Genomic DNA, 24,335 nt, shown 5'->3' on the forward strand with positions numbered 1-24,335 from the left:
TGTGGGACCTGAGACTCCTGCCCAGCACTGGTGGGGGGCACCCTCCGAAGCCCGGTGCCACCTGCTTCCTGACCGAGACCAGGGTCTCGCTGACATGGGCGTGAGCCTCCACAGCCCCCAGCTGGGTGCCCCAGAGGGATGGCAGCGGGAGCCTGGGGGTGCCCCAGGGTTCTGGGCGTTTCCCCGAGAGAGCAGGGCACCGGGTTAGAGCCCTGGCTCTCCATGAAGGCCCCACAGGCCGCCGGGGGAGGCTCCCGGGCTCAGAGCAGAGGCGGAGGAGGCGGGCGAGGTCACACCGTCTTTATTCCCACGCGGTCGCCACACCCGAGCCCCCACCCTCCTGCCGGCCGGTCCCAGGGCACCTCGCCTGAGTGCCCACTCTAGAGGGGGGCCGGCAGGCGGCGGCTGGACGGTCCCGAGGTCTGTGACGTGGCCCCTCCGGCTTTGGGACCCGGGGCTGGGCGGGGCCCCGCTGGCAGTGCTGGTCATCTCAGCCCGGGGGCCAGACCAGGGAGGCAGCCTCCTGACCGGGTTCCGGACGAACTGGGGGGGGGGGGGAGAGAGCGTCCGCTGGCTGATGGGGGGCGGGCGGCTGTCGGGCGGGTGGGGCTCCGTCGTCGGTTGGTGTCTGTGGGGATGACGGGAGACGGTGCTGCTGCCAGGTGCAGCCCCCAGAGACAGAGGCAGGACCGAGCCCCCCCTGGCCCCTCGCTCACGGTGATGCTCAGGGTCACTCTTGCGGGTCGTCGGTGCTGGAGCTGGGCGGCCGGCTTCGCATCTGGCTGCGCAGCTGCTCCACGAGCTCCGGGTTCTGCTGCTGGATCTGCTGCGCGAACTGCTGGCCGCTGCGGGGCGGGGCGGGGGCGGGTCAGAGGCCGGAGGTTGGAGGTCGGCCCCTCGCCCGCCCCGGCCCCCACTCACGCCTGGATGAGGCTGCTCAGGTCATTCTGCGAGGGGCTGGAGCCGGGCGTGCCGAGCGGCGTGTGGGCCCCAGAGATCATGCCGGACATGCTGCGGGGCAGGGGGGAGCAGCCTAAAATGGCGGCCGGGAACCCCCACCCCACCGGCAAGGAGCCCCCCCCCCCAGCCCCCCAGGCCGCGACGACTCACAGCTGCTGCAGCTGCGGGTGGCTCATGAGGTTGGAGGCCTGCGGGGGACACGCGTCAGGACCCGCCGCCCGGCCCTGCCCGGCCCTGCCCGCCTCACCCCGGCCTCACCATGCTCATGAAGCTGGGGTTGGTCAGCAGCCCCGCGATGTCGAAGCCGCTCGTCTGCAGGGGGAGGAGGGGGCTCGTACCTGGGCCCGAGGCAGGGTACCCCCGCGTCCCCCCGCCCCCCCGCCGCGCGGACCGGGCTGGTGGGCGCCTCGCGCAGCTTGAGCTCGGCCACCCTGAGGTTGGCCCGGTAGGCGTCGTTGTCGGGGTCCAGCTGCAGCGCCTTGCGGTAGTAGGCCACGGCCTCGGCGTGCTTGTTGAGGCTGGACAGCGCCAGGCTGCGGGCGACAGGCAGGCGGGGCTCAGGTGCGCCGGGCAGCAGCCTCCCCCTCCGCCGCGGCCGCGGGCTCCGGCCGGCTCACCCCATCCTGCCGTAGGCCTTGCTGTAGGCGGGGTCGATGCGGATGGCGCGCTCGCAGTCCTGCACGGCGTCCGCGTAGTTGCCCAGCTTGCTGAAGGCCGCGGCTCTGCGGCGAAGGGCGGCCGTGAACCCCCGCCCGGCCCCGCCCGGCCCGCCCCGCCGCCCGGTCCCGGGTCCGAGCCCGACCTGTTGCAGAAGTAGACGGCGTTGGCGGGGTTCAGCTCGATGGCCTTGCCGTAGCTCAGCACGGCCGCCTGGAAGTTCTCCGCCTTCATCTGCTCGTTGCCTGCGGGGCCCGGGTCATGGCGCTGCGCCCCCAACCCCCGCCGCCCGCTGGAGCTGGAAGCCGCCCCGCCACCGCGCCCGCCACCGCGCCCGCCACCGCGCCCTTACCTTCCGTCTTGAGGCGCTCAGCCTCGGCCGAGTCCTCCTCCGACGGTGGCGACAGCTCGGGGCCGGCGAGGTCGGGGCGCGTCTCCTGCCCCCCCGCACAGGCGTCAGGCCGCCCGAGCGAGCCTCCCCCGACGCGCGGGGGTCCCCCGGGGGGCGCTGCGCCCGCCCCGCCGCTCACCTTGGCCGCCGCGGCCTCGAAGATCTCGGCGAGCGTCTGGGGGAGCGCGAGGCCGCCGTCCTCCGCCGACACCCCGAAGGCCGTCTCCAGGCACTGGATGGCCACTGCGGGCGGGCGGGAGACCCTCGCACGTCGGCCCCGCCGCGCCGCGCCCGCCCCGCCCCGCCCCGCCCGCCCCGCCGCGCCCCGCGAGCCCCGCACCCTCCAGGCTCTCCTGGGCGTCGGCCGACAGCCCGCCGTGGCGCAGCTGGTCCTGCAGGAAGCGCACGATGGCGAAGGCCAGCTGCCTCCGCGTGTCCATGGCGGCGCCGAGCTGCGCTGCGCTGCGCTGCGGGGACAGACCGAGCCTCTCCTGGCGCCCGGGGTCCTGGGCCGGGGGGCGGCGCTCGCACCCGGGGCCTGCTGAGCTGTCCCGCCCCGGGGGCCGCTCCACTGCCTCACCTGGGAGACACTCACAGCACGCTTCCATGGAGCCGTCCGTCCGTCCGTTCCCCACTAGCGTCACCCGCTCCCCGACGCCGCGCACCACGTGATCTCCCCCGCACCGTGACGTCACGCGCTCCGTGACGCCACCCCCACCGGCAGCGGGCAGCCGTCCCACACACGACGTGACCTCCCCCGCTCCCGCGTCACGCCCCGCAGCCCCGACGTCGCCCCGACGTCACCCGCGCACACTGACACCGCGCCCCGCTCACTAGCTGCCTTGCATCCTGCCGGCCCCGCACGCTGCAGCTCCGGGCTTCGCGGCCCCCGGTTCCCGGGTTCCCCCGAAGCCCCGGGACAGGCCCGCGAGGCGACAGGCCGAGGCAGCGGCAGGGCACCCACGTCTGCGCTGCGCCCCTGGACTCCGGGACCCCCGGGCTCTCGCCCTCCCGAGTCCGGGCCCCAGCACCCAGGTCCCCGGGCCGCCCCGCCGGGAGCGGGGTGCGGAGTCTGAACCCACACGGGGGGCTCCGCGCACCCCCAGATCCGACCTCCGGGGGCGTCCTTCTGGGGGACCCGAGGGCTGCGGACCTCCGCCCCCCGAAGGAGCCTGAACACCCGAACGAAGGCCGCCCGATATAAAGGCGCCGCGTCTCGGGGCGGCGGGAAGCCCGAGCGGCCCTGCCCCGAGCCCCCGGGGCGCCCCCACCCCCCCAGCCGCCGCGGGGGCCGCCCCACTCACCTCCCAGGCGGCCGAACCCCGACCCGCGACGGCGGCGCCTGCGCACACGCCGCGGCCCGGCCCCGCCTCCCCACGGCGTCAATTCCGGTCGCACCGCGCGCCTGCGCACACGCCTCCGACGGGCCGGAAGTCACCCTCTGCGCAGGCGCGCTCGCGGCGGCGGTGGGCGGGGCCGGGCGTGGGGCCGCGAGGAGGCGGGCCCGACCGGGTTGTTAGGGCAACTGGCCACTGCGCCCCCACGCAGGCCGGAAGTCCGGCCCGCGGAGGGCCCTAGAGCGGCCGCCGGAGCGGGGCATGGCGGGAAGGTGGAGGACTCCCGCGGGTCCTCCGAGCTCGCCGCGTGCTTCGGCGGCGACTGGAGCGCGGGTTCCGAGGGGCCCGGGGCCACCTTGGCAGCGCCCGCCCGCGGCGTTCTCTTTGCTTCGGCGCTCGCTCTCTCTCGCTGTCAGATGCTCGCTCGCCCGGGTTTGCGCCTTGACGTGGAGCACCAGGGGCAGCACCTGCGGATGTCGTGGCGGGGTCGCCTGGGGCAGCGCTGGGGCTCCGAGGCCCTGGGGGCCGGCTGAGCTCAGCAGAGCCTCGGGCAGGAGAGCCTCGCAGAACCACTGTCCCCCGGACCCAGCTGAAAAAAAGAAAGTGATTTGTGACGCAACCCAGGTGGCGGCCCGAAGCATGAGGTTCTGAGTTCAGTCCCCGTCATTACCATATGCCAGAATGATCCACTGGCTTTCTCTCTTCTGACTCTCTCTTACTAAAATAAAGTTTTTGTTTTTTTTTTTTGGGGGGGGAGCTGCGGTGGCTAGTAAGCACACACATTACAGTGCGCAAGGACCTGGGTTCAAGCCCCTGGCTGTCACTTGCAGGGGGGAAGCTTCACTAGTGGCGAAGAAGGGTTGGTTGCAGGTGTCACTCGGTCTCTCTCCCTCTCTTCCCCGTTTCTCTCTGTCTCTTTCCAATAAACAATAAACCCTGGCAGCAACCCAAGTGTCCAACCCGATGAGTGGCTGAGGAAGTTATGGTCTATATAGACAGTGGAACACTACTCAGCTATTAAAAATAGTCACTTCAGTGGTCTGGGAGGTGGCGCAATGGTAAAGCTTTGGACTCTCAAGCATGAGGTCCCCAGTTGGATCCCCGGCAGCACATGTGACAGAGTGATGTCTGGTTCTTTCTCTCTCCTATCTTTCTCATAAATAAATAAAATCTTTTTTAAAAAAGTGATTTCGGGAGTTGGGCAGTAGCTCAGTGGGGTAAGCGCACGTGACACAAAGCTCAAGGACCGGCTTAAGGATCCCGGTTCAAGCCCTCAGGGCCCCACCTGCAGGGGAGTCGCTTCACAGGCGGTGAATGAAGCAGGTCCGCAGGTGTCTGTCTTTCTCTCCCCCTCCCCTCTCCATTTCTCTCTGCCCTAGCCAATGACAACAACAATAGTAACTACAACAACAAAACAACTAGGTCAAGAAAAGGGAATAAATAACTAAGTAAATAAATGTGTATTTAAAAATATTTGTTAAAATAGTGATTTCACCTTCTTCTCTCCATTCTGGATGGAGCTTGAAGGCATCATGTGAAGTGAAATAAGTCAGAAGCAGAAGGATGAATATGGGATGATCTCACTCTCAGGACTCGAGTTGGTGTATTGCACCAAAGTAAAAGACTCTGGGGTGGGGAAGGAGAGTTCAGGTCCTGGAACAGGATGGCAGAGGAGGACCCAGTGGGGGTTGGATTGTTACACACGTACAGGCTATTGTATTTCACTGTGGACTGAAAACCACTAATCCCCCAGTAGAGGGGAAAAAAAAAAAAGGAAAGAAAGAGACGCCTGCATCCCTGCTCCACTGCGGCGCCGGAACCGGAACCGAGACTTCCCCGCCGGGCTGCCCTCCGGCACTGTCGCCCTTCACCAGCCCCAGGTGCTTCAGGACCCGGCGCCCCCTCGGCTCTCCTGCCGCCTTCATCCCCGACACCCAGTCGCCCCGTTCGCTCTGTGTCGGCTTCGGGGACGAACGAGACTTTGTATGTCCTGGGGTGCCGCGGGAAGGCTCAGGGCGGACGGCATTACGGTTGTGCTGAGAGGCTCTCATGGCGGAGAGACCAAGGTCCCAAGTTCGATCCCGAGGAGCGCCCAGGGCCAGAGCAGAGCGGTGCACTGTTGAGTCACAGACAGACAGACAGATGCGCGGGCGGCGGCGGGCGCACGGCGAGCTCCGGACGGTGCTGGCGGCTCCGGGAGCCGTGCCGGGCCCCTCGGAACACCCGCATTCACTCGACCGGGTCTGCCCCGCACTGAAGGACTGAGGGACGGTGTGGCGGCCAGGTCGCTCTCCGTCTATGAAGTGACGCAGAGGTCGAGCTTCCTCCCTCCCTGCCTGCCTGCCTCCCTGCCTGCCTCCCTCCCTGCCTGCCTGCCTCCCTGCCTGCCTGCCTCCCTGCCTGCCTGCCTCCCTCCCTGCCTGCCTCCCTCCCTCCCACCCTGCCTCCCTCCCTCCCTCCCTCCCTGCCTCCCTCCCTGCCTGCCTCCCTCCCTGCCTGCCTCCCTCCCTGCCTGCCTCCCTCCCTCGCTCCCTGCCTCCCTCCCTGCCTGCCTCCCTCCCTGCCTGCCTCCCTCCCTGCCTGCCTCCCTCCCTGCCTGCCTCCCTCCCTGCCTGCCTCCCTCCCTGCCTGCCTCCCTCCCTGCCTGCCTCCCTGCCTGCCTCCCTCCCTGCCTGCCTCCCTCCCTGCCTCCCTCCCTCCCTCCCTCCCTGCCTCCCTCCCTCCCTGCCTCCCTCCCTCCCTGCCTCCCTCCCTCCCTGCCTCCCTCCCTGCCTGCCTCCCTCCCTCCCTGCCTCCCTCCCTCCCTGCCTGCCTCCCTCCCTGCCTGCCTGCCTCCCTGCCTGCCTCCCTCCCTGCCTGCCTGCCTCCCTGCCTGCCTCCCTCCCTGCCTGCCTGCCTCCCTGCCTCCCTCCCTGCCTGCCTGCCTCCCTGCCTGCCTGCCTCCCTCCCTGCCTGCCTCCCTCCCTGCCTGCCTCCCTGCCTGCCTGCCTCCCTCCCTGCCTGCCTCCCTCCCTGCCTGCCTCCCTGCCTGCCTGCCTCCCTGCCTCCCTGCCTGCCTCCCTCCCTGCCTGCCTGCCTCCCTGCCTCCCTCCCTGCCTGCCTGCCTCCCTGCCTGCCTGCCTCCCTCCCTGCCTGCCTCCCTCCCTGCCTGCCTCCCTGCCTGCCTGCCTCCCTCCCTGCCTGCCTCCCTCCCTGCCTGCCTGCCTCCCTGCCTGCCTGCCTCCCTCCCTGCCTGCCTCCCTCCCTGCCTGCCTCCCTCCCTGCCTGCCTGCCTCCCTCCCTGCCTGCCTCCCTGCCTGCCTGCCTGCCTCGCTGCCTGCCTCCCTGCCTGCCTGCCTCCCTCCCTCCCTGCCTCCCTCCCTGCCTCCCTCCCTGCCTCCCTCCCTGCCTGCCTCCCTCCCTGCCTGCCTCCCTGCCTGCCTCCCTCCCTCCCTGCCTCCCTGCCTGCCTCCCTGCCTGCCTCCCTGCCCGCCTCCAGGCTTCTCACTGAGGCTCGGAGGCGGCAACACGAGCGCACTGCCCCCGGAGGCCACTCCCGCCACTTTCTCGGACAGGACCGGAGGGGGACCGAGACCGAGACCGAGACGGAGACGGAGACGAGAGCCGCCCGCAGCCCCGCCCCACCCTTAGGGAGCATGTCCCCTGCAGCTGGCAGCGGGGCTCGGCCTCAGATGCTGGTGAGGCCCCGTGCTCAGCGCCGCCGCGCTCCGGCGGCCGAGTCTGTGCGCGACAGCCTGCTGCCCCCCCAGTCCCCCCGCAGCGGTAAACTTGGGGCGACGAAAACAAACACAGCCCCGAACACTCCCGGCTCCGCTGCCGGCGCGCATGTCCCGGCGAGACGTCCGCCTCCGCCTCCGCCTCCGCCTCCGCCTCCGCGACAGGCTCCTCACGACACAGTCGGTGGCAGGTGGCGGCGGCCGGCTCGGCACCCACCTGCCGGGCGCCTCGCCGGCCGCCGCCGCCTCGCGCCTGGGCGTGCGCGTTTCCATGGAGACGCCTTCGCCGCCCCGCCCTGCGGCCCCCAGGCAGCCCGCGGCGGCCGGGCGGAGCGGCGGCGCATGCGCAGAGCCGCAAGCCGCGCCAGCGCACACGCGCCACGCAGTGGGCGGGGCTGCGGCCGCGCAGGCGCATCGGGGCCCGAGCCTCCCAGCGTGCCCCGGGCGGCCACGGCGGGCACCGCGGACGGAGCGGCCCTGGCGGCGACTGAAGGGGCCGAGTCGAACCCGGTGCCGGGGGACGCCGCCGGGCCGCCCACGCCCGCCATGAAGACTCCCGAAGGTACCCGCTTTCCCGCCGTCGTCAGTCGCGTCTCAGGCTGCGGTGACCCGGGGCTGGCCGCACGTGACCCCGGTGTGACCTCCGGCGCCGCGGGACTGGAAAGCACGCCGCCGGCGCCCCGGGACTGGGGGAACTCCGGCGGGGGGAACCCGAAGTCGGGTGGCCACGGCACGGGCGGGGGGTTACTTCCGTTCCGTGGGCTGCCTGGAGGAGGAGGTTCCATCCACATGGCTGGTCCGCGAGGACGGCTCCCCGTGGGCCCTCGCTGGAGGGCACTTCCGGCGCGGGGGTGGCTCCGGGGCCACCGCCGGGAGCGGCCCGGGGAGCTCCTCCAGTGCCGGGCTGACCCGGAGGCGCGAAGTGGCCCCTTCCGGCGGAGGGCAGCGGGCAGTCCTGGAAGGCTGCCTGGAGGTGGCACGGCCGGGACCGGCCTCTGCCCTGCGCCCTCCCCACAGGCTGCGCGGGCGACCCGGACCCGGACCCGGGCCCGGACCCGGACCCGGAGGAGAGCGCCCTGCGCTGGGACCTAAGCGGCCCGCAGATCCTGGCGCTGACGGAGCAGCTGATGGCACGCACACGCCGCGTGTACGACACGGTGGGCGCGCTGCCCCGCGACTCCGTCACCTACGGCAACACCCTGCGCGCGCTGGCCGACGCCGAGGCGGCCTACACGGGTGGGTGCCCCGGACCCCCCCCTGTCCGCCCACCCGGCCCGCGCCACGGCCCCTGACCCCGCGCTCTCCCCGCAGTGCAGAGGAACGCGCTGGACTTCCCGCAGCACGTGTCGCCCTGCAGGGCCGTGCGCGCCGCCAGCACCGAGGCCGACAAGCAGCTGTCGGACTTCGACGTGGAGATGAGCATGCGGCGCGACGTGTACCAGCGCGTGGTGTGGCTGCAGGTGCGCCCCTGGCGACCCCCAACCCCTGTTAGGCACTAGCCCCGCCCCCAGCGAGGCCCTAGCCCCGCCCCTGTCAACTAGCCCCTAGTGTGGCTCCTCCCCCTGCCAGGCTCTAGCCCCGCCCCCAGCGCGAACCCCCCTCCAGCAGGCTCTAGCCCCGCCCCTAGCGTGGCCCCGCCCCTGCCAGGCCCTAGCCCCGCCCCTGTCAACTAGCCCCTAGTGTGGCTCCTCCCCCTGCCAGGCTCTAGCCCCGCCCCCAGCGCGAACTCCCCTCCAGCAGGCTCTAGCCCCGCCCCTAGCGTGGCCCCGCCCATACCAGGCCCTAGTCCCGCCCCCTGTCAACTAGCCCCTAGCGTGGCCCCTCCCCCTGGCAGTCTCTAGTCTCTCCCCAGCACGCCCCGTCCAGCCCTGGCCCCGCCCCTGGTGTGGCCCCGCCGCCTGGCCCTAGCCAGCTGGGCACTCCACCCCTCGCCCCTCCACAGGAGAAGCTCCCCGCAGACTCGCTGAGCCCCGAGGCGGTGCGCTACCTGGAGCGGCTGGTGAAGCTGGGCCGCAGGAACGGGCTGCACCTGCCTGAGGACGTGCAGGAGGTCTGGGTGCGGGGCAGGGGGGGGGCTCGCTGGCGGCGAGCCCTTGCAACCACTCGGAGGAGCTCAGACGGCTAGGGGGAAGCTCAGGGCAGAGGGGTGGCCTGTGCTCTGTCCGCTGCGGTCCGAGTGCCTGACCCTGTCAGGGAGGGAGGCGTCTCGCCTCCAGCCCCCTGCCTGAGCCCCGGGGTCGGAAGCCCACCGGGGGCCTCCCTCTGTCCACAGCCCCCTCACGCCCGGCCTCTCGCCAGGAAATCAAGAGCCTCAAGAAGAGGCTGAGCCTGCTGTGCATCGAGTTCAACCGGAACCTGAACGAGGACACCACCTTCTTGCCCTTCACCCGCGAGGAGCTGGGTAGGGGATGGCCCCAGGGGCTGCGGCCGGGCCCCGAGCACACCCCGCGCTCGGCCCCTGCCCACCCTCCCCTCCTGCAGGGGGCCTCCCGGACGACTTCCTGGACTCCCTGGAGCGGCTGGAGGACGGGCGGCTCAAGGTGACGCTCAAATACCCGCACTACTTCCCGCTGCTTAAGAGGTGCCACGTGCCCGACACGCGCCGCCAGGTGGAGACCGCCTTCAACCGCCGCTGCCAAGAGGTGGGGGCCTCGGCGTCGGGGGTCTCCGGGTCGGGATCCTCGGGGTAGGAGTCTCTGGGTCGGGGTCAGGGACCCTGGGGTGGGGTCTCCGGGTCGGGTCCGCCAGGAAGGGGAGCACGGCGCCCACTCGCGTCCACGCCCAGGAGAACCGCGCCATCCTGGCGGAGCTGCTGGCCCTGCGTGCGGAGAAGGCGCGGCTGCTGGGTTACTCCTCGCACGCCGACTACGTGCTGGAGATGAACATGGCGCGAGACAGCCTGGCGGTGGCCGACTTCCTGGGTATGTGCGGCCCAGGACAGGGGCCCCTACTGCCTGCCCCACCGAGCTGCTCAGGGCCCTGACCCGGGGCGCCCCAAGCATCATCCACCAGCCCCCAGCGCCGCGTTCCCCCCGACAAACCGGCCAGCCCTTGCCTTCCTGTCTCCCGCACGAGCTGACGCCCCCGTTCCTCGCATCTCCCCAACCCCCCGCATTCCCCGCACGAGCTGACGCCCCCTTCCCGGCGCCCCGCAGATGAGCTGGCGCAGAAGCTGCGGCCGCTGGGCGAGCGGGAGCGCGCGGAGCTGCTGGCGCTCAAGGAGGCCGAGTGCGCGGCGCGGGGGCTGCCGTTCGACGGGCGGCTGCGGGCCTGGGACCTGCGCTACTACCAGAGCCGCGTGGAGGAGACGCGCTTCCGCGTGGACCACGAGCAGCTCAAGGACTACTTTCCGCTGGGCGCCGTCACGGCCGGCCTGCTCGGCCTGTACCGGGAGCTGCTCGGCCTGCACTTCCGCCCCGAGCCTGGGCCCGCGTGGCACCCCGACGTGCAGCTCTACGCCGTGCACGACGCCGCCTCCGGCTTCCTGCTCGGCCGCTTCTACCTGGACCTCTACCCGCGGTGCGCGGGCGGTGCGGCCAGGCGCGGGGCAGGGCCGGGCCGCGGCGGGGTCTGGGGACTGGGGTGTGGGGTCGCGCCGCCTGACCCACCCCCCGTCCCGCAGGGAGGGCAAGTACGGCCACGCCGCCTGCTTCGGCCTGCAGCCCGGCTGTGCGCGACCCGACGGCAGCCGGAGGGTGGCGGTGGCGGCCATGGTGGCGAACTTCAGCCGGCCGACGGCGGGGGCGCCCGCGCTGCTGCGGCACGACGAGGTGGAGACGTTCTTCCACGAGTTCGGCCACGTGATGCACCAGCTGTGCTCGCAGGCCGCCTTCGCGCTGTTCAGCGGCACCCGCGTGGAGCGCGACTTCGTGGAGGCGCCGTCGCAGATGCTGGAGAACTGGGTGTGGGAGCGCGAGCCGCTGCGGCGCATGTCGGGCCACCACCGCACCGGAGAGCCGCTCCCGCCCGCGCTGCTCGATCAGCTCCTCGCCTCCCGCCAGGCCAACGCGGGTGGGTGCGGGGCGGGGGCGGGGCGGGCGGGGCGGACCTGTTCGGATGGGATGGGGCCCGGGACCTTGCTGCACACCAATCCTCCCTCACTCCCTCACTCCCACACACCCCAGGGCTCCTCAACCTGCGGCAGGTGGTGCTGGCCAAGCTGGACCAGGTGCTGCACACGCAGCCGGGCGCCGACCCTGCCGACGAGTACGCGCGCCTCTGCCGGGACGTGCTGGGCGTGCCCGCCACGCCAGGTGGGTCTGCACCCCGCCCTGCCCCCTGCCCCCCCCACTGCCCCCGCCTGGACCTCCGTGGTCATCCCCGCGGCCCCGCCCCCCCAGGCACCAACATGCCAGCCACCTTCGGGCACCTGGCGGGCGGCTACGACGCGCAGTACTACGGCTACCTGTGGGGCGAGGTCTTCTCTGCAGACATGTTCCACACGCGCTTCAAGCGCGAGGGTATCCTGAGCACCAAGGTCAGTCCCCGCCCCTGGTCCCAGCACCCTTAGGCGCCCCCATTCCTGACTCCCAGGACAAGGCCCCAGGGCCCATCTCTGTCCCTGGCACCTTTGGGGACCCCCACTACCTGACCCACCCTAACCCAACCAGGGCAAGGCCCCTGGGGGCCCCCGCCCTTATCCCCGGCACCCTTGGTGGCCCCCACTTTTTGACCCTCAACCAGGCCAAGGCCCCTGGGCCCCTGTCTCTGTCCCAGACACCCTTGGGGGCCCACACCTGCTGAGCCCCCCAACCAGGCCAAGGCCCCCGGTCCACGCCCTTGTCCCCGGCACCCTTGGGCACCACCTGCTGACCCCACCAGCTGACTCCACCAGCTCCTGCTGACCCCACTGACCCCCCCCCCACTCCACTCCCCAGGTGGGCATGGACTACCGTCGCTGCATCCTCAGCCCCGGTGGCTCCCATGACGCGGCGGCCATGCTGCGGCAGTTCCTGGGCCGCGAACCCAAGCAGGACGCCTTCCTGCTCAGCAAGGGGCTGCCCGTGGATGGCTGCCCGCAGACGGACGGCATCGACCCTGTCTGCTGACCCTGCTGGCCGCAGAATCGCGGACCTTAAAGACATAGAGAGAGAGCGCCCACCCACCGGCCAGTCTGTCCCCGGCCACAGCCATGGCCCCACACACCTGGCCCCGCGCTGCCCAGTGAGCCCCAGAGGCGGCAGGGTCCCCCTCTTGCGTGAGGTCCTGAAGCCCTGCGATGGGGTTTGCAGGCCAGCGAGCACCCCTGGCGGTCACGGGAGTGATGGGTCACGTCTAGCGCCCTAGCCGGCCCGCCTGGCCCCGGGCGTCCTGTCTCCCTGCAGGGAGGGCTGCCGCGGGAGAGATCTCTGTCCTTGCGCTGTGGCTCCCTGTCTCCCCTTCCCCTTACTTTCTGACTCTGTTCGTAAAGAAAAGAGATTAAACGTTATGAAAGTGTAAAGGGAGAGAAGCTCGGGTCCAGGCTGTTGCCCTCAGAAGCGCCCCAGGCCGGCCAGAGCCGAGTCCTGGCCGACAAGCTTCTCCCCTGCAGGTGGCCCTGGGCTCGGACCCCACCTTTGTGCCCTGTAGGGCACACTCTCAAGCCGGTGAGCCTCCAAGCAGACAGGAGGAGAGGGCCGAGGGCCAGCGGCCCTTAGGACATAGCGCGCTGTTCCAGGCGGGAGGCCCTGGGTTCAAGACCTGGTGCCATGGGCGGGTGAGGTCTGCCTGCGTGCAGAGGAAGGCAGGTGGCCACCTGCTGGGCACCTCCAACACTCAGGGCGACGGACATGAAGCTCTCCTCCGTCTTTCCGTTTCATTCTGACAGAATCGGGGGAGGCAGACAGCTGCAACCCTGGTGCACTGCAGATGGCGGGCCACTGGGGCTTGAACTTTTTACTTTCATTTCATTTCATTTGTTTATTATTGAGAAACACAAGAGGAGAGAGAAAGAGCCAGACATCACTCTGGTCCATGTGCTGCCGGGGACTGAACTCAGGACCTCATGCTTGAGAGTCCAGTACCTCCCGGACCACAAACTATTTATTTACTTATTTATTTTTTAAATATGTTTTTTATTTGTTATTTTTAAAAAATGTTTTAATACTTATTTCCCTTTTGTTGTCCTTGTTGTTTTATTGTTGTAGTTGTTGTTGATGTCATTATTGGATAGGACAGAGAGAAATGGAGAGAGGAGGGGAAGACAGAGAGGGGGAGAGAAAGACAGACACCTGCAGACCTGCTTCACCGCCTGGGAAGCGACCCCCCGTGCAGGTGGGAAGCCGGGGAATCGAACCGGGATCCTTATGCTGGTCCTTGCACTTGCTGCCACCTGCGCTTAACCCGCTGCCCTACCTCCCAACTCCTCTTTTTTTATTGACTTGATTTCTCTCCCCTTCTGTCTTCCCCGCCTCTCCATTTCTTCCTGTCCTCTCTAACAATGACGACATCGATAACAATAACAACCACAACAATAAAACGAGTGCAACAGAAGGGAAAATAAATATAAAAAATAAGTACCGACTTTATCGGCTAGACACAGAAATCAAGATGGTATGGAAGAGACACCTGCAGCCCTGCTTCACCGCTCACAAAGCTCGGACCCGGGTTCTCGCCACGCCAGGCCCCTGAAGCTTCCTTCTCCTCATATGGCGCTCCCACTGGTGCCCATGCCCTTGAACCCGGGGCTCGAGCCAGGATACTTGGTGCCCGTCCTCGTGCTTTGCTACTGCTCGACCCCAGGGTTGTTTTACAGTCACCAGTAAGTACGGTAGTTTGTAGCCACGGAACATCCCCCAGTTTTCCCCAGAACAATTCACCCCCCACTAGGTCCCCCTGCCATCCTGTTCCAGGACCTGCACCCTCCTCTCCCCTACCCCAGAGTCTTTGACTTAGTCTGGCTGAAGGAGGTGCTGGGGATTGCACTCAGAGCCTCAGGCAGGAGAGTCTGTTTACAGAATCCATGTTCTTGTGATTGTACTAGTTGCCCCAGCGCCACGCCCACGTTTGCCTAATGGTGGTGCTGGGGACTGAGCTTCATGCAAGAGAGTCTCTCTGCACAGCTATGGTGCTGTGTCGCCTCAACTGTTCCCGCCCATCCACTCACTCCCTTTCCGGTGCACCCTCGTTCAGCACTGGCTTCCGGTGGAGCCGGGCTTTGAACCCCGGAACTCAGAGCAGCAGCGCCCGCCTCCCTGGCGCTCTGGGCGCCTGTCTGCCCGCAGCGCTGTCCAATGGGAAGCCGCAGAAGCGGGAGTGCCGGAGGTCCCCCAATCAGAGCTCGGGGGCGGGGCCGCTCGCCGCCCCGCCCCGCCCCGCCGCCGTCCCGTCCCTCGGAGCGGGTCTGCGCCGCCCCGTCCCGGTTCCCGCGACATTGTGCTGCGTTCGCTGCGACCGGGCTGGGACGCAGAGCGGCGAGTGCGTTGGTGAGCCTGGGGCTGTGCGGGACCTGGGGGGATGTGGCCACGGCGAGCGCCGTCCCTTCCTCTCCCGACACGGGTCAGGGGGTCGGGGGCGCCTCCGGGTGGGGGGCGCGACTTGGGGTCCGCGGGCGCGGAGGGCCGCCGTCCAATCCGAGCAGGCCGGTGCCGCCCAATCGCAGCCCTCGGGGGCGGGAGTTCCCTCGGCCCCATCCAATCAGAGCCGGCTGCGACTCTCGCGATAGTGTTGCGTCTGCACGACCGGCCTGGCTTGGGAAGCCGAGCGGTTGGCGGGGTCCCGTGGGTCGGGGGGAAGGGAGGTGGGCGGGCGGGGCCCCGGGGAGGCGGGACTCGTCCCGCGCCGTCACCTCCGCTCCGGACTCGGGGTCAGATTGCGGCCGGGGGGCGGTGGCTCGGGGGTTCTGACCCGGGTTCTCGTAGGGTGCGGGCCGGGGCGCCGACGGGCTCCGGGCTCTGGCCTGGGGGGTGCTGGCCCGGGACGTCCTGAGCCCGATGCCGTGCTCCGTGTTGCTTCTGTTACTTTCTGAGATGCGTTTGCCCGACGTTAAACAGACTTTACTGCCAGGGGAGCCGAGACGGCGCAGCCCTGCGGGCCCGGGGCCCGGCGGCCTCCGCGGGCGAGTGGCCTGGCCGCCGTGCTGTCCGCCCGAGCCCCGCGGGCCGTGCTCAGGACCCCCGGGTCTGGGGCCGTGCCGCACGGGCAGCCGGGGCGGAAATGTCTGGGAGGAACAGGCGGGGCGGTGACCTGCGTCCTCCTGCTGCAGATCTCCGCGCCCGCAGGATGCCGGGGGCAGCGGAGGGACGACGGGACTCGGCCCAGGAAGCCTCGGCCGCAGGGCAGCCGCGCTGTGCCGCCCCCCCGCCCCCGTGCCGGCTGTGCCCGCCGCGCCCCCCGCTCGTGCTCGTCCTCCGCCCCCCGCCCCCGCCCCCGCCCAGCCTCCCGCTCGCTGCCTCCCTCTCTCCCCTTCTCCCTCTGCTCCCTCTCCCTGCCCCTCCGCCTCTCCCTCTCTCTCCCTTTCTCTCTGGAACAAAGCAAAGAGAAGCAGCCGGCGGCCCTGGGAAGCCTGCGCCGGCATGTGAGGTGAGGCCGAGGGCGGGGAGGCCGGAGTGTTTGCTGGGAGGGGGCGACGGGAGACCCCCGCGGGCGTCCCGCTCACAGCTCACACCGCCTCTGCCTGTGTCTCCCGAGGCCCTGCAGGTCTGGAGCTCACTGCAGCCCAACGGGCAGCCTCCGGCTCCGGCTCCGGCTCCGGCTCCGGGGTCGAGTCCTCGCGGTGACATGTTGGAGGAGGCGCCCCGGGCCCGGAGCAGACTGAGAGCCCTCTGGGATGCCTGCGAGGGGCGCAGCCCGAGCCTTCTGGGCTTGTAACCAGGGGCCCCACCTGCGGAGGTCTGTCCATCTCTCTGCCTCTACTTCCCTTTCCCTGCTCAGTCTCTATCCGGTCAAATAAGTAAATGAATATTAAAATACGGTATTAATTCACAATGTCACCGTAGAGTATACATCATCACGCACGAGGACGGGGTTCGGGCCCCCAGTCCTCACCTGCAGGGGGGAAGCTTCACAAACGGTGAGGCAGGGCTGCAGGAGTCTCTGGCTCCCCTCGCGCTCGCTTTCAGCCTCCAAGTAATAAACGGGAAGGAACGGCCCCGGGAGCGGTGTGTTTGTGGTGCCGGCACCAAGCCCAGCGACAGCCCCGGGAGTGAACACACAAGCAGCCGAGTCGCCAGCGCAGAGCTGACCCAGCTTCTGTTAGCGTTTTCATTGAGAAAGAGGATTTTTTCATTTTTTGAAAGTTTTTATTATCATTTATTTTCCCTTTTGTTGCCCTTGTTGCTTTTTATTGTTGATGATGTCATTGTTGGGTAGGACAAAGAAAAGGAGAGAGGAGGGGAAGACAGGGAGAGAGAGCAGACCTGCTTCACCGCCTGTGAAGCGACTCCCCTGCAGGTGGGGAGCCGGGGGCTGGGGGGGGCCTCAAACCGGGAGCCTTACACCGGTCCTTGTCCTTTGTGCCACGTGCGCCTAAACTGCTGTGCTACCGCCCAACCCTCTTTTTTCTGGCAGAGAGAGATCCAGTGGGTGGGGAGCTCCAGGGGGAGACAGCCGAGTAGGGAGTGACCGTGACCGGCACGCTGCCCACTGGGGAGGGAGGCAGGGCTGGGTCGCTGTGAGGTCAGGATGAGTCCCCAGTAGGCCTTGGGATGCTGTCCAGTCTGGGTGAGAGGCAGAGCCAAGCCGCTGTCCTATCAGCAAAAAGGTTAGGGTCAGACAGCTAGACACAGCGGCTGTCCAATCAGCCAGGAGGCGGCCTTAGTGTTGTCCAATCGCAGTAGAGGGGCGGGGCCAAGCAGGCCCTCCTGTCATGGGGATGGGCAGGGCAACTGATGCCCAATCGAGGCAAGGGGCGGAGACTCGCCTTTTCCAATCAGTGCTGGGGGTGCGGGCCCTCCCTCTGTCCATGGGGTGCACAGGTGGGTTCTCACCTGGTGAGTGGGGTTTCCGCAGCCCGGAGTCCCACTGAGACCCGCTGGGTGGGGACGCAAAGGACAGGGACTGCCGTGTGTGTGTGTGTGTGTGTGTGTGTGTGTGTGTGTGTGTCTCTCTCTCTCTCTCAGCCTGGGACCCCCTGTGCTTTATTGTCAAAGCCCTGCTCAGCCTCGGCTGATGGTGCTGGGGCTGGAACCTGGGCCCTCGGGGCGCAGGCAAATTATCTGTCTCCAGGGTCATTGCTGGGACTTGGTGCCTGCACTGTGAATGCACTGCTTCTGAAGGCCGTTTCTCCCCCTTTTGTTGTCCTTATTAATCGTTGTCTTTGCTGTTGTCACAGGACAAAGAGAAATCCAGGGGGGGAGCAGACCATCACAACTTGTGAAGCGACCCCCCTGCATGAGATTCTTTTGCAGAACCCCTGTGCTGCCTCCCCAGCATCAGCATCATCATTGTTACTATTCCTCCTTTTGCCCACAGCCTTGCTCAGTTCCTGCTGGTGGTGGGGCTGGAACCTGGCCCCTCTGGACTCAAGCAGGAGAGTCCGTGCAGAGCCCCTGCGCTGTCTGCCCACCCTGGGCCCCCCCTCTGAAGCGCAAAGGGGCAATCCTGACCCGGTTGCTGCCTGAAGGCGGTGTCTCAGCAACAGTGAGCCTGGAGCACAGAGGCTGAGAGACAGAGACGGGAGAGACAGGAGACGAGTCACCACGGTGATTTTAATTCATTTTTCTTGTTTCGTGGACAGAAATCGAGAGACAGGGAAACAGACACTGGCAGCCCAGCTGCCCCTGCAGTGGGGACGGGGCTCAAACCCATGCTCCATCACCCCCTGGCCTTCCGCCTTGTCCTGGGCGGGAAGAGAAGGTGGGGGACGGAGCTGGGAAGACTGTACACTGGCCTGAGGCTCTGAGGTTGCGGGTTCAACTCCAAGCGCCACCATCAGCCAGATCTCAGCAGGGCTCTGTGTCGCTCTCTGTATGTATAGATAGAGACAGCTAGAGAGGAGGAGGGGGGGAGACGGAGGGAGAGGGACACAGACACCTGCAGCCCTGCTTCATTGCTCGGGAAGCTTTCCCCTGCAGGTGGGGACTGGGGGCTTGCACCTGGGTCCCCATGTACTGTAGTGTGTTCGCTCAACCAGGTGCGCCACCACACAGCCTGTCCTCTCATTAAAACATTTTGGGAGTCCGGCGGTGGCACAGCGGATTAAGCACAGGTGGTGCAGAGCACAAGGACCGGTGTAAGGATCCCAGTTCAAGTCCCCGGCTCCCCAGGCTGCAGGGGAGTCGCTTCCCAGGCGGTGAAGCAGGTCTGCAGGTGTCTGTCTTTCTCTCCCCCTCTCTGTCTTCCCCTCTCTCCATTTCTCTCTGTCCTATCCAACAACGACATCAATAACATTAATAACTATAACAATGATAAAAAAAAGTTCAGAGTCAGAGAGAGCAGGATAGTTCTGCAGACAGTTTCTCCTGCCCGAGGCTCTGAGGCCCCAGGTTCCATCCCCAGCACCACCAGCAGCCAGCGCTCAGCCCCGACAGCCTCCCCAAGGCTGTGTTCCCTTCAGTCCTTCAGAGTGCAGGACAGCCAGGGACCACGGGACCCTGCCCCTCCCCCGCCCTTGCTAGGCCACTGCACATGCATGAGCTGGGCAGTCACGCCTCCACGTGGGCAGCATGTGACTCCGCCCGCCCCGGTTCTGATTGGTCCAAGCTCCCAGCCCATTACTTATGGTTGGACAGTGAGTTTCAGGCCCCGCCCCACTACAGTGCAGGCTTCCCTATGTGCCTCCGCCTCTGATTCCTGACTGGCTAGGTTTCAGACTGCTCTCTTCTGATTGGACCGCCCTCTAGGCTCCGCCCCTGGCTCTGAGTGACAACTGGGTTGGTCCGGCCTACAGCCGCGCCCCCTAGAGGGAGCTTGGGTCAGAGAAGGAGGGGGGCAGATGACCAGTATGGGAGGCAGCAGGGAGGCGACTTCCCGACACCCTCTGCGCCCCTGTCCCCGCAGCTGCCTTCTGGACGCCATTCCCATTCCCTGGCTGGTGGTGGTAAGGGTTTGCTTTTGCCACAAAACCCTTGCACCATATTCCATGAAAACACGTTTCTGGCGGAAGCACTCTGAGTTCCCCGGTTCAGTCCCCAGCCCCAGCGGCAGCCCCAGCAGGGCTCTGGGAAAATAGATTTAAAATATAAAAGGGGCAGGAAGGGCGTGCCTGCATGAGCGCTCGCGGCACAGTGTAGTCTTATCATTGTTGTGCTTATTATTGTTGTTGCTGTCATTGAATAAAACGGAGAGAAATGGAGAGGGGAGAGGAAGACAGGAGAGCGGGAAAGACAGACACCTGCAGACCCGCTTCACCACCTGGGAGGCGACTCCCCTGCAGGTGGGGAGCCGGGGGCTCGAACCGGGATCCTCAGGCCGGTCCCTGCGCTTTGTGCTGGGAAATTGTGCAGATGCAGTCACATCTGCCATGTTGTGCCCTCAGGGCATTGTCTATTTCCCGCGCTATTTGGAGTGCTTTGGCCACTCCTCCCCCCACCCATTCTCGCGAGAGCTGCTCCTATAAAAGCCCTTCTTCTTCCGCACCTCGTTCTCTTGCCGGCGCTTCACTCAGGTGTGCAGACGCAGGAAAGGTGACTGCCAGAGGCGGCCATTTTCGCTACCCCCACGAGGCCCAACCTGCTTCTCTAGCACCCAACTCTGAGGTGCCAGCGCAAATAGAGATTTGTGTTCCCTCTTCGCTCCGGACCCCTCCTCTCTCTCTCCCCTGCGGCCGGCCGTCCGGCACACAGCAACACTTTGCACTGCGCTACCGCCCGACTCCTCACTCTCCTCCGTCTTAAGAGATGGAGACAGGGCCACACATAAAGGGGCAGCTATCTCCTCAAAGTCACACGGCCAGAGGGGCTGGGCGGTGGCGCAGAGCGCAGGGACCGGCGTGAGGATCCCGGTTCGAGCCCCCGGCTCCCCACCTGCAGGGGCGTCGCCTCCCAGGCGGTGAAGCGGGTCTGCAGGTGTCTGTCTTTCTCTCCCCCTCTCTGTCTTCCCCTCCTCTCTCCATGTCTCTCTGTCCTATCTAAAAGAAAAATAATAAAATTAACTATCTCCCAACTCTCTCCCCCTTCGCTCTGTTTCTGTCTACCCTATAAATAAAGAGAGAAAACAGAAAGTTGTGTGTCAGGCTGGAGGGACAGCCCACTGGGTAGTGCGGACACCGAGCCCCAACAATAACCCTGGAGGCAAAAATAAGTAAATGAATAAATAAAGTTACAGGGCCGGGAACCTGCATCCCTGAGGCCCTGAAGGTTCAGTCCCCAGCGCAGGGCAGAGGGAGCAGGGCTCCGGAGAAAGTCAGGGAGCCATGGCGCCGTCTGAGCCCGGGGTTCGAAGCCACCGGAGAGGTGCGGGTGCTGGGCGTCCTGCCCTCCCTGCTGACTCGGGCACCCCCGTCACCACCGCGGGGAGACTGACCCCCTCAGCCGCCCCAGGTGCAGGGAAGGTGCAGGCAGGGAGTGAGCCTCACTCAGCCTGTGCTCCAGCAGGAAGGTCGGGACGTGGGGCGCCCCCCGGCGCCTGAGCGGGTGGGGCCCACGGACCGGGACCTCCGTCTTTGGGTTCGAAAGGTCGTGGGGTCAGTCTCCCTGCCTGCGGGAGCGGGAGCTGGGGCTGGGGCTGGGGGGCTCCGCGGGCGGGATCCCAGGTGCGCAGAGCGCTGAGCCGAGCGGGCGGCGAGCTGACCGCGGGGCGGGGCGGGGCGCGGCGCGGCGCGGCGCGGCGCGGCGGGGCGCGCGGGTTGCTGCTCCGCAGAGTCTGCTGATTGGCTGGGGCAGGAGGCCCCGCCGCCGGGGGCGGGACTGGACCCAGGGCCCGGCTCGTGAGCGGCAGGTTCTAACCGAGCCCCGCCTTTGGCGCGCTCTGATTGGGCGGGCCGCCAAAGCCCCGCCTCAGGAGTGACAGCCCGCGGGACGCACGTGGCTGGCGGGCCCACCTGGGACCTTGTCCCCTGGGGACGCCACTGCAGCCCCCGTCGTCAGGCGGGCGTGGAGGCTAAGCCCCCCGAGGGACGGGAAGTGGCGGGGTGCCGACCCCTGGGCTCGCGATGCCGCCCCCGGCCTGCGCCAGAGGCTCCGGGCTTCTTTGTTGGGAGACAATGGCCGTCCTCAGTGGCGTCACCGCCGGCCGGGCCCGGCTCTGCGGGCTGCGCCGTGACCTGTGACCCCGGGAGGCCCCGCCCGTGTCGCCGGGACCCCGAAGGAAGCCACGAAGGGGCGGTGCTACTCCCGCCGCGTTCGCCGCTGCAGCGCTGCAGGGGGGGCGCGGGGCTTGAACCCGGGCCGGTGCCCGCCGAGGCGGATTCCTTTGAATCCGGCGGGGTCCTGGGGACTTGTGGCGCGCGGGCACGAGAGGGCACGAAGGTCATTTTGCAGAGCCCCGGCCTGTCCCCCAGACTTGATGTTATTCGTCTTTCTGTTTGAAACGTGGCCACCCGATGCTTCTTTGCTGGTCGGTAGAGACGGGCGAGACGGAGACACCCGCAGCCCCGCCGGACCCGCGCCGCTGCCCTGCAGGTGGGGCCGAGCGGCCGGTCAGCGCGCGCGCACCGGCATAAGGGTCCCGGTTCGAGCCCCGGCTCCCCGCCTGCATTAATAGTGACCGCGACAATAAAACGACAAGGGCGACAAGATGGAAAAGCCGCCTCTGGAGCAGCGGCTGGCTCGGCTCGCGTGCAGGCCCGGGGGCCCCGGAGCCCCGACGCGACGGGTGATGAGGGAAGTCGCCGCCTGGAGGGGCTGAGTGTCCGTGGGGGCCGCTCGCTGCTCTGCTCCCCGCGCTCCTGGCCGGCCGGCCGCCTGCTTTCCCTTTTCCTCTGTTTACTCATGACAGGGAGGGGGGGGGACAGGGACAGGGACAGAGAGAGAGAGAGAGAGGGACAGGGAGAGAGAGGGAGGGAGGGACAGGGAGAGAGAGAGGGACAGGGAGAGAGAGAGAGAGAGGGACAGGGAGAGAGAGAGGGAGGGACAGGGAGAGAGAGGGACAGGGAAAGAGAGGGACAGGGACAGGGGGAGAGAGAGGGACAGGGAGAGAGAGAGGGAGGGACAGGGAGAGAGAGGGACAGGGAGAGAGAGAGGGACAGGGAGAGAGAGAGGGAGGGACAGGGACAGGGAGAGAGAGGGACAGGGAGAGAGAGAGGGACAGGGAGAGAGAGGGAGGGACAGGGAGAGAGAGGGACAGGGAGAGAGAGAGGGAGGGACAGGGACAGAGAGGGACAGGGAGAGAGAGAGGGACAGGGAGAGAGAGAGGGAGGGACAGGGAGAGGGAGGGACAGGGAGAGAGAGGGACAGGGAGAGAGAGAGGGAGGGACAGGGAGAGAGAGAGGGAGGGACAGGGAGAGAGAGAGGGAGGGACAGGGAGAGAGAGGGACAGGGACAGGGAGAGAGAGGGACAGGGACAGGGAGAGAGAGGGACAGGGAGAGAGAGAGGGAGGGACAGGGAGAGAGAGGGACAGGGACAGGGAGAGAGAGGGACAGGGAGAGAGAGAGGGAGGGACAGGGAGAGAGAGGGACAGGGACAGAGAGGGACAGGGAGAGAGAGAGGGAGGGGACAGGGAGAGAGAGGGACAGGGACAGGGAGAGAGAGGGACAGGGACAGGGAGAGAGAGGGACAAGGACAGGGAGAGAGAGGGACAAGGACAGGGAGAGAGAGGGACAGGGAGAGAGAGAGGGAGGGACAGGGAGAGAGAGGGACAGGGAGAGAGAGAGGGAGGGACAGGGAGAGAGAGGGACAGGGACAGGGAGAGAGAGGGACAGGGAGAGAGAGAGGGAGAGAGAGGGACAGGGACAGAGAGGGACAGGGAGAGAGAGAGGGAGGGGACAGGGACAGGGAGAGAGAGGGACAGGGACAGGGAGAGAGAGGGACAAGGACAGGGAGAGAGAGGGACAAGGACAGGGAGAGAGAGGGACAGGGAGAGAGAGAGGGAGGGACAGGGAGAGAGAGGGACAGGGAGAGAGAGGGACAGGGACAGGGAGAGAGAGGGACAGGGAGAGAGAGAGGGAGGGACAGGGAGAGAGAGGGACAGGGAGAGAGAGGGAGGGACAGGGAGAGAGAGGGAGGGACAGGGAGAGAGAGGGACAGGGACAGGGAGAGAGAGGGACAGGGACAGGGAAAGAGAGGGACAGGGACAGGGAGAGAGAGAGGGAGGGGACAGGGACAGGGAGAGAGAGGGACAGGGAGAGAGAGGGACAGGGAGAGAGAGGGACAGGGAGAGAGAGGGACAGGGACAGGGAGAGAGAGGGACAGGGAGAGAGAGGGACAGGGAGAGAGAGGGACAGGGAGAGAGAGGGAGGGACAGGGAGAGAGAGGGACAGGGAGAGAGAGAGGGAGGGACAGGGACAGAGAGGGACAGGGAGAGAGAGAGGGACAGGGAGAGAGAGAGGGAGGGACAGGGAGAGAGAGGGACAGGGAGAGAGAGGGACAGGGAGAGAGAGAGGGACAGGGAGAGAGAGAGGGAGGGACAGGGAGAGAGAGGGACAGGGACAGGGAGAGAGAGGGACAGGGACAGGGAAAGAGAGAGGGAGGGACAGGGAGAGAGAGGGACAGGGACAGGGAGAGAGAGGGACAGGGAGAGAGAGGGACAGGGAGAGAGAGGGAGGGACAGGGAGAGAGAGGGAGGGACAGGGAGAGAGGGAGGGGACAGGGACAGGGAGAGAGAGGGACAGGGACAGGGAGAGAGAGGGACAGGGACAGGGAGAGAGAGGGACAGGGACAGGGAGAGAGAGGGACAGGGAGAGAGAGAGGGAGGGACAGGGAGAGAGAGGGACAGGGAGAGAGAGGGACAGGGAGAGAGAGAGGGAGGGACAGGGAGAGAGAGGGACAGGGACAGGGAGAGAGAGGGACAGGGACAGGGAGAGAGAGGGACAGGGACAGGGAAAGAGAGAGGGAGGGACAGGGAGAGAGAGGGACAGGGACAGGGAGAGAGAGGGACAGGGAGAGAGAGGGACAGGGAGAGAGAGGGAGGGACAGGGAGAGAGAGGGACAGGGACAGGGAGAGAGAGGGACAGGGACAGGGAGAGAGAGGGACAGGGAGAGAGAGAGGGAGGGGACAGGGACAGGGAGAGAGAGGGACAGGGAGAGAGAGGGACAGGGACAGGGAGAGAGAGGGACAGGGAGAGAGAGGGACAGGGAGAGAGAGGGACAGGGACAGGGAGAGAGAGGGACAGGGAGAGAGAGGGACAGGGAGAGAGAGGGACAGGGACAGGGAGAGAGAGGGACAGGGAGAGAGAGGGACAGGGAGAGAGAGGGAGGGGACAGGGACAGGGAGAGAGAGGGACAGGGACAGGGAGAGAGAGGGACAGGGACAGGGAGAGA

General features: G+C 67.2%; 5 protein-coding genes across 14 annotated transcripts in view; 3 read left to right on the forward strand and 2 right to left on the reverse strand.

Annotated features, from left to right (window-relative positions):
* Positions 1 to 286: 286 nt before the first annotated feature.
* On the reverse strand, positions 287 to 3,445 carry SGTA (small glutamine rich tetratricopeptide repeat co-chaperone alpha). Of its 5 annotated transcripts, XM_060182044.1 has the most exons (12): positions 3,313 to 3,445; positions 2,349 to 2,514; positions 2,148 to 2,251; positions 1,970 to 2,054; positions 1,763 to 1,862; positions 1,578 to 1,682; positions 1,352 to 1,493; positions 1,219 to 1,272; positions 1,111 to 1,148; positions 922 to 1,011; positions 717 to 845; positions 287 to 628 (listed from the first exon to the last, which is right to left on the reverse strand). In XM_060182044.1, the coding sequence occupies exons 2-11, from the start codon at positions 2,446 to 2,448 to the stop codon at positions 731 to 733; spliced, it is 933 nt and encodes a 310-aa protein (XP_060038027.1). In that variant the 5' UTR covers positions 2,449 to 2,514; positions 3,313 to 3,445; the 3' UTR covers positions 287 to 628; positions 717 to 730. The 5 variants fall into 5 exon arrangements, with proteins under 5 accessions (XP_060038027.1, XP_060038022.1, XP_060038025.1 ...); XM_060182039.1 differs by having other exon boundaries at positions 1,970 to 2,251; XM_060182042.1 differs by having other exon boundaries at positions 1,970 to 2,251; positions 2,349 to 2,465; positions 3,313 to 3,424.
* A 1,364-nt stretch (positions 3,446 to 4,809) lies between these two features.
* LOC132535623 (uncharacterized) lies at positions 4,810 to 7,334 on the reverse strand. The gene is made up of 3 exons (XM_060182232.1): positions 7,037 to 7,334; positions 6,833 to 6,970; positions 4,810 to 5,641 (listed from the first exon to the last, which is right to left on the reverse strand). The coding sequence occupies exons 1-3, from the start codon at positions 7,332 to 7,334 to the stop codon at positions 5,067 to 5,069; spliced, it is 1,011 nt and encodes a 336-aa protein (XP_060038215.1). The 3' UTR covers positions 4,810 to 5,066.
* TLE6 (TLE family member 6, subcortical maternal complex member) overlaps positions 7,285 to 24,335 on the forward strand; it is a 36,758-nt gene continuing 19,707 nt past the window's right edge. For all 5 annotated transcript variants that reach the window (XM_060181931.1, XM_060181930.1, XM_060181933.1 and 2 more), the window contains exons 1-12: positions 7,285 to 7,623; positions 8,079 to 8,297; positions 8,373 to 8,521; positions 9,004 to 9,111; positions 9,360 to 9,462; positions 9,543 to 9,703; positions 9,847 to 9,982; positions 10,217 to 10,580; positions 10,684 to 11,072; positions 11,186 to 11,314; positions 11,402 to 11,538; positions 11,939 to 12,083. In XM_060181931.1, coding sequence (XP_060037914.1) covers positions 7,404 to 7,623; positions 8,079 to 8,297; positions 8,373 to 8,521; positions 9,004 to 9,111; positions 9,360 to 9,462; positions 9,543 to 9,703; positions 9,847 to 9,982; positions 10,217 to 10,580; positions 10,684 to 11,072; positions 11,186 to 11,314; positions 11,402 to 11,538; positions 11,939 to 12,083 — 2,260 coding nt within the window. In that variant the 5' untranslated portion in view covers positions 7,285 to 7,403. The remainder of the gene's footprint in view (positions 7,624 to 8,078; positions 8,298 to 8,372; positions 8,522 to 9,003; positions 9,112 to 9,359; positions 9,463 to 9,542; positions 9,704 to 9,846; positions 9,983 to 10,216; positions 10,581 to 10,683; positions 11,073 to 11,185; positions 11,315 to 11,401; positions 11,539 to 11,938; positions 12,084 to 24,335) is intronic.
* LOC132535574 (lysine-specific demethylase 6B-like) lies at positions 14,089 to 16,128 on the forward strand. 2 transcript variants are annotated; one of them, XM_060182052.1, is made up of 3 exons: positions 14,089 to 14,464; positions 15,244 to 15,560; positions 15,669 to 16,128. In XM_060182052.1, the coding sequence occupies exons 1-3, from the start codon at positions 14,104 to 14,106 to the stop codon at positions 15,846 to 15,848; spliced, it is 858 nt and encodes a 285-aa protein (XP_060038035.1). In that variant the 5' UTR covers positions 14,089 to 14,103; the 3' UTR covers positions 15,849 to 16,128. The 2 variants fall into 2 exon arrangements, with proteins under 2 accessions (XP_060038035.1, XP_060038036.1); XM_060182053.1 differs by having other exon boundaries at positions 15,678 to 16,128.
* NCLN (nicalin) overlaps positions 14,590 to 24,335 on the forward strand; it is a 109,346-nt gene continuing 99,600 nt past the window's right edge. Inside the window, exon 1 of the mRNA XM_060181988.1 lies at positions 14,590 to 14,593. The gene's annotated coding sequence lies outside the window, so the exon portion shown is untranslated. The remainder of the gene's footprint in view (positions 14,594 to 24,335) is intronic.

This window comes from Erinaceus europaeus, chromosome 23, assembly GCF_950295315.1.
Source record: "Erinaceus europaeus chromosome 23, mEriEur2.1, whole genome shotgun sequence".
Classification (NCBI taxonomy): Eukaryota; Metazoa; Chordata; class Mammalia; order Eulipotyphla; family Erinaceidae; genus Erinaceus; species Erinaceus europaeus.